This window comes from Meriones unguiculatus, chromosome 11, assembly GCF_030254825.1.
Source record: "Meriones unguiculatus strain TT.TT164.6M chromosome 11, Bangor_MerUng_6.1, whole genome shotgun sequence".
In the NCBI taxonomy this organism is placed as follows: Eukaryota; Metazoa; Chordata; class Mammalia; order Rodentia; family Muridae; genus Meriones; species Meriones unguiculatus.
This window is the reverse complement of record NC_083359.1, coordinates 21,030,173-21,035,898: the sequence shown is the minus strand read 5'-3', so window position 1 is coordinate 21,035,898 and position 5,726 is coordinate 21,030,173. Positions and strand designations below refer to the sequence as shown.

Sequence of the window (5,726 nt, the reverse complement as noted above, 5' to 3'; positions counted from 1 at the left end):
AAATAGCTCTTTCTGGTAATTTCAGGAATGAATTAATCAGAGAAAAAAATAGAGTATTCTCTGCCATGCTTATTCATGACATGTAACATAGGTAATAAAATTTATTTATTTTTTTCTTCTAAAGGGATACACACTCCTTTCAGTCGTTTGTGGCAGACGGCAGCTGTGTGAGTGGGGAGTCCAGGACGGGTTCAGAGACGGCGCTCACTGTGCAGGAGGAAGCAGATGGGTAGCAGAGGGCAAATTTGCGATCTCAGCCTGAGCATTCTTGAGCCTTCATCTACTGAAATGACCTGTCACATGGACCGAGATGATGAGCAAGATGAACAACAGGGGGTACGTGGATTTTTATTAATTGACCGACGGTATTTTTCAGGACTCAAACCCAAGGGGTTGCATGTGCTACGCAAGCCCCTCTGAGCTGCATTGGCAACCCCGCATTAGCTTCTAAAATCTGCTTCCCCGTTACCGCGCGCTTGGATCCATACCTCAGTGTGCGACTGTGGAAGTACATCATCTGTCCTTCCGGACATGGAAATTTTGAATCCACGGGCTTGAGTGGTCTCAAAAAAAAAAAAAAATCATGACACCAGAATTAGAAGTCAAGCAAAGGGGCCACCATCCTAGCATGGATGTCTCACGTCTAAATAGAAGAAGAGACAGATTATTGGGTAGGTGGAAGGTACAATCTACGAATTTGTAGTATTTAGGATATAAAGTTCAAACCTACACTCCTTGTTGGAAGCATTGGATTGTTTGCTGTTTGTGCTGGTCAAAGGTGATGGGAACCTTCAATTCTAGTTCAGACAAGGCCTTCTTTTTGGTGGGATTCTCAGATTGGCCTCACCTGGAACTTGTCTTTTTTGTCATCATTTCAATTTTCTACTCCCTAACTCTTTTTGGCAACACCTCCATCATTGCTCTCTCACGGTTGGACCTTCGGTTGCAAACACCCATGTACTTCTTCCTCTCACACCTCTCCTTCCTGGACCTCTGCTACACCACCAGCACTGTGCCCCAGCTCCTGATCAACCTCCATGGTCTAGACAGGACCATCAGTTATGGAAGGTGTGTGGCCCAGCTCCTTATTTTTCTCGCCCTGGCTTCCACTGAGTGTGTGCTGTTGGGGGTCATGGCCTTTGACCGTTACGCTGCTGTGTGCCGACCACTGCACTACATGACCATTATGCACCCTCAGCTGTGCCAGGCACTGGCCATCTCCTCCTGGGTAGGGGGCCTCGTGAACTCTCTGATTCAGACAGGCCTCATGATGGCCATGCCTCTCTGCGGCCATCGACTGAATCACTTCTTCTGCGAGATGCCCATATTCCTGAAGTTGGCCTGTGAGGAAACAAAAAGAACAGAGGCCAAGATGTTTGTGGCTCGAACGATAGTCTTGGTCTGTCCTGCAGCGCTTATCCTGGGCTCCTACGCTCGCATTGCCAGGGCGGTGCTGAAGGTCAAGTCCACAGCCGGGCGCAGAAAAGCCTTTGGGACTTGTGGATCCCACATTCTAGTGGTTTCTCTGTTTTACGGTTCGGCCATCTACACGTACCTTCAACCCACTCACACCTACTCTGAGAGCGAGGGGAAGTTTGTTGCCCTTTTTTATACTATCGTCACCCCTATGCTCAACCCTCTGATTTACACCCTGAGGAACAAGGACGTGAAGGGGGCTCTGTGGAAGGTGCTAGGGAGAGGCACAGACTCTGAGTAAGATGGGGAAGAAGGACCAACACATTTTTCTGTTACAGTCTTATATTCTGTTCTAGGACCGTTGGTCACTAGCAAACAGCCTTTAGTAGACCCCAGAGTTTTAGTGTCTTCCTACTGGAGAGGCTGGGGCTCTCTCTCTATGTCAGTGTCAGAGAATGAAACTTGGCTTGTATCACAGCATTCTAAAGAAGCTTGGGACGGTGGTGTGTTCTAGCTACATGCAGAAAGCGTGCTGATGGTGGACACTTTCAGAGTGAGGAATGACTCATAAATGTGTCACCTTTCCAAAAAGTCTCTGGTTCTTGATGGGGTACCCCAGAGGAGGAGGTACTGAGTCTTAACACAAAGTACATGAATCCACTGCTGTGCATTTTTAATCCATTTTCATACTCAGAGTCTAAAAAAATTATTTTTTTTTAATTTGGCCTTTCCTAGCTACTCATTTCTTGAGCATGGATAATTTCTTTTTTGTTGTTATTTTTAATTATTTTTATTTTTCTTAGTTACAGTTTATTCACTTTGTATCCCCCCCTCCCAATTCTACCCTCCCTCTTCCCCACCCCTGTCCCTCTCCCACTGATAAGGGAGGTCCCCCTCCCCTTCCCTCTGATCCTAGTCTATCAGGTCTCATCAGGAGTGGCTGCATTGTCTTCCTCTGTGGCCTGGTAAGGCTGCTCCCCCCCTTCAGGGGGAGGTGATCAAAGAGCAGGACAATCAGTTCATGTCAGAAACAGTCCCTGTCCCCATTACTATGGAGCCCACTTGGACACTGAACTGCCATAGGCTACCTCTGTGCAGGGGTTCCAGGCCATCTCCATAAGTGGTCCTTGGCTGGAGTATCAGTCTCAGAAAAGACCCTTGTGCTCAGACTTTTTGGATCTGTTGCTGTCCTTTTGGAGCTCCTGTCCTCTCTAGGTCTTACTATCTCCCACTTCTTTTGTAAGATTCCCTACACTCTGCCCAAAGTTTGGCTATGAGTCTCAGCATCTGCCTCGATATCCTGCAGCGTAGAGCCTTTCAGAGGCCCTCTGTGGTAGGCTCCTGTCCTGTTCCCTGCTTTCTCCTTCTTCCGATGTCCATCCTCTTTGCCTTTCTGAATGGGGATGGATAATTTCAAACCATATGTTTGTGGCTTTACTGTGTGCCTAAGCATGTGCTAAAAAGCATGTCAGACAAGTTACACAAATTCAACCTCAAACAATAAAAATGATTCACTAAATCAAGGGGGATGGTGACAAATAAAAGTAATTTGATTTAATGATTATAATCTCAGTAACATTTGATCTCTCTATGCCAGTTGCTTTTTCATTGTTGTGACTGAATTACCAGACACCTCAAAATAAAGATTTATTTTGCTTGCAGCTTTGGGAGGTTCAATCTGTCCTGATGAGAAAGGAATAAAGGAGCAAAGCAGCCTCATATTGTGGTTGGCCAGGAAGCAGAGACAGGGAAAACACAGACACCCTGCTGGCTTTTTCCTTTTTCCCTTTTACTCTCTCCAGCCCTCCTAGCCCATAGATTTGGCCACATGAATTCTTCTCAAGTAATCCTTTCTAGAAATGTCTTCACAGACACACCCAAAGATGGGTCTCAGATTTGATTCCTAGGTGATCCTAAATCCAGTCAACTTGTCAAAGAACAACAATCATTATAAGCCTACCCCTAGTCAACCTGAAACCCAAACATATCACTTTGAAGTTATTGCATTCCACTTACGGCGCCATCAAAAATCTCACATCCATTTCATTATGAAAAATGCCCTCAGCTTGTCGCCATGAACCCCGTTAGTCTTAACAATTCTAGAATTGTTTAAAAGGTCAAGTTCAAGTTCCCCTGTGAGACTCAAGGCAAACTCTTGGCTATGGTCCGTTGTGAACACTGAAAAAAGATTATAACCGGAAAGTGGTGGTTCACACCTTTAATCCCAGCACTCGGGAGGCAGAGACAGGAAGATCTCTGTGAGTTTGACGTTAGCCTGGTCTACAGTACAAGTTCAGGACATCCAAAGCTACAAAGAGAAAGCCTGTCTTGAAAAACAACAAAAATGAATTTATATACTTCCAATGTACAGTAACAAAGAATGAACGTTGTTGTTTCAAAATGGAGAGATGGGAACATAAAAAGGAGAGATGGGACCAAACCAACACTAAAACCTGTAGCTCAGTGTCAAACACTGAGGTCATACAGTGGCATAATTTAAATTCCAATGTGTGGCAGGACGTTCTCAGACTCACTAGAGATATAAATAATGACATGGAGGTTTACTAATATTTACGAGTTTAGGCCTTTAGCTGGGCAGACTCTCAGCTAGCTCACTTAACTTCATCCATCTAGTCTAGCCCATACCCCCACAGGTGGCTAGTTCCTTACCTTTCTGCTCAGCCCAGGTGTGTCTGTCCCTCCCTGTGTCCCTGGCCTCTGACCTTCTTGCATCATCCCTTTCTCTGCCTGGAAGATCCATCTTCCACTTCCTGCCCAGCTATTGGCCATCAGCTCTTTACAAAAAGCCAATCAGATACAATTCCAGATTGCCTTACATGGGTGATGAAGAAATAAGTATTTACAAAACGTGAGATTGGAGATGGCTTTCTGCCGGTACAAAATTAACAATTGAATATACGAAGGCACGCCTTCACACACTACACCCCAACACCCGTGGGAATGGGTTTTCACAATAGATGCTCAAAACCCTCTTAGGAATAAGGAGTCTTTTTAATTTTAATTTTTCTTACTCTCCTTTACCACCTCACAAAGAGGCAGCTTTTAGTCTGCCATATTACCCTGAAGTCTTCCTCTTGGTGAATTCCTACCACACCCAGGCATCCACATGCGCTTTCATTAATCCTCAGGAGGGGTTCTAGGATAGGTCACATCATCATCTCTCTCATGTGAGAAGTTGAGTCTTAAAGATGTGAAGAAAGCGTTTCAGGACTAAAAAGCTTGTAATTTTCAGCTGTTCTTCTGTATTGGGTTATGATTCCTTAAGTGTTTACAGATAATTTTAAAACTTAACTTCCTATACTGTGTAGAACCATGTTTTTTGGTACTTAAACGAAATATATTGATGGAATATATTGATAAAATATTGTTTTTGAGTTTGTTATTGCTGAAACCAGGCAATAGAAAAACATAATTGTGTTGGTTGTGGGGTTTGTTTTTATTTTTATTTTTCATTTTCTTATTGTGCTTGTTGTTGTTTGTTTGTCTGATATAAGCTAGAGTCATCTGCAAAGAGAGAACATCAGTTGAAGAATTGGCTCCATCATATTGGCCTACAGGAAAATCTGTGGGGGCATTTTTTTGGTGATTAATGTTGTAGGGCTCAGCCACTGTGGGCTGTGCTCTGCCACCCAGGGTAGGTGGCCATGGTGAGATAAAAGGCAAACTAAGGAAAATATGGAAATGAAGCTGTAAGCCTCACTACTCCGTGGCCTCTGCTTCAGTTCCTGCCTCTAGGTTCCTGCTAGAGTTCCTGCATTGAGTTCCCTTAGTGTTGGACTGTAACCTGGGAGTTGTAAGAGAAAAATGCACTCTTCTTCTCCTTCTTCTTCTTCTTCTTCTCCTTCTTCTTCTTCTTCTTCTTCTTCTTCTCCTTCTTCTTCTTCTTCTTTTCTTCTTCTCTTCTTCTTCTTCTTCTTCTACTTTCTCTTCTTCTTCTTCTACTTCCTCTTCTTCTTCTTCTTCCTAAGTTGCTTTTGATCATGATGCTTTATTACAGCAATAGAAAGTAACCTATGGCATTGGCGACACATTATATTTGTGTGACAGAGATATAAAACATCAAACTTTCCTTAAAATAATACTTAGTTAGATCAATGATGCGTATACACAAACAAAATTGTGAAAAAAAAATCTGAAGTGTGGTCAACACAGTGCACTTCAGATGGGACAGGAAATTGGGCCTGATTGGTCAAGGATATAAGACCACGTAAGACATGGGATGAAAGTAAATGCTGTCTGAAGAATCTCGGATGATAAAATCATAAGGGCAAGAGGTTATATTATGGGGA

The 5,726-nt window shown here is 43.7% G+C and overlaps 1 protein-coding gene across 1 annotated transcript; it reads left to right on the top strand.

Moving 5' to 3' along the window:
* Positions 1-781: 781 nt before the first annotated feature.
* LOC110551046 (olfactory receptor 2Y1B-like) lies at positions 782-1,717 on the top strand. Its single transcript, XM_021641380.1, has one exon. The coding sequence runs from the start codon at positions 782-784 to the stop codon at positions 1,715-1,717; it is 936 nt and encodes a 311-aa protein (XP_021497055.1).
* The last annotated feature ends 4,009 nt before the right edge of the window (positions 1,718-5,726 follow it).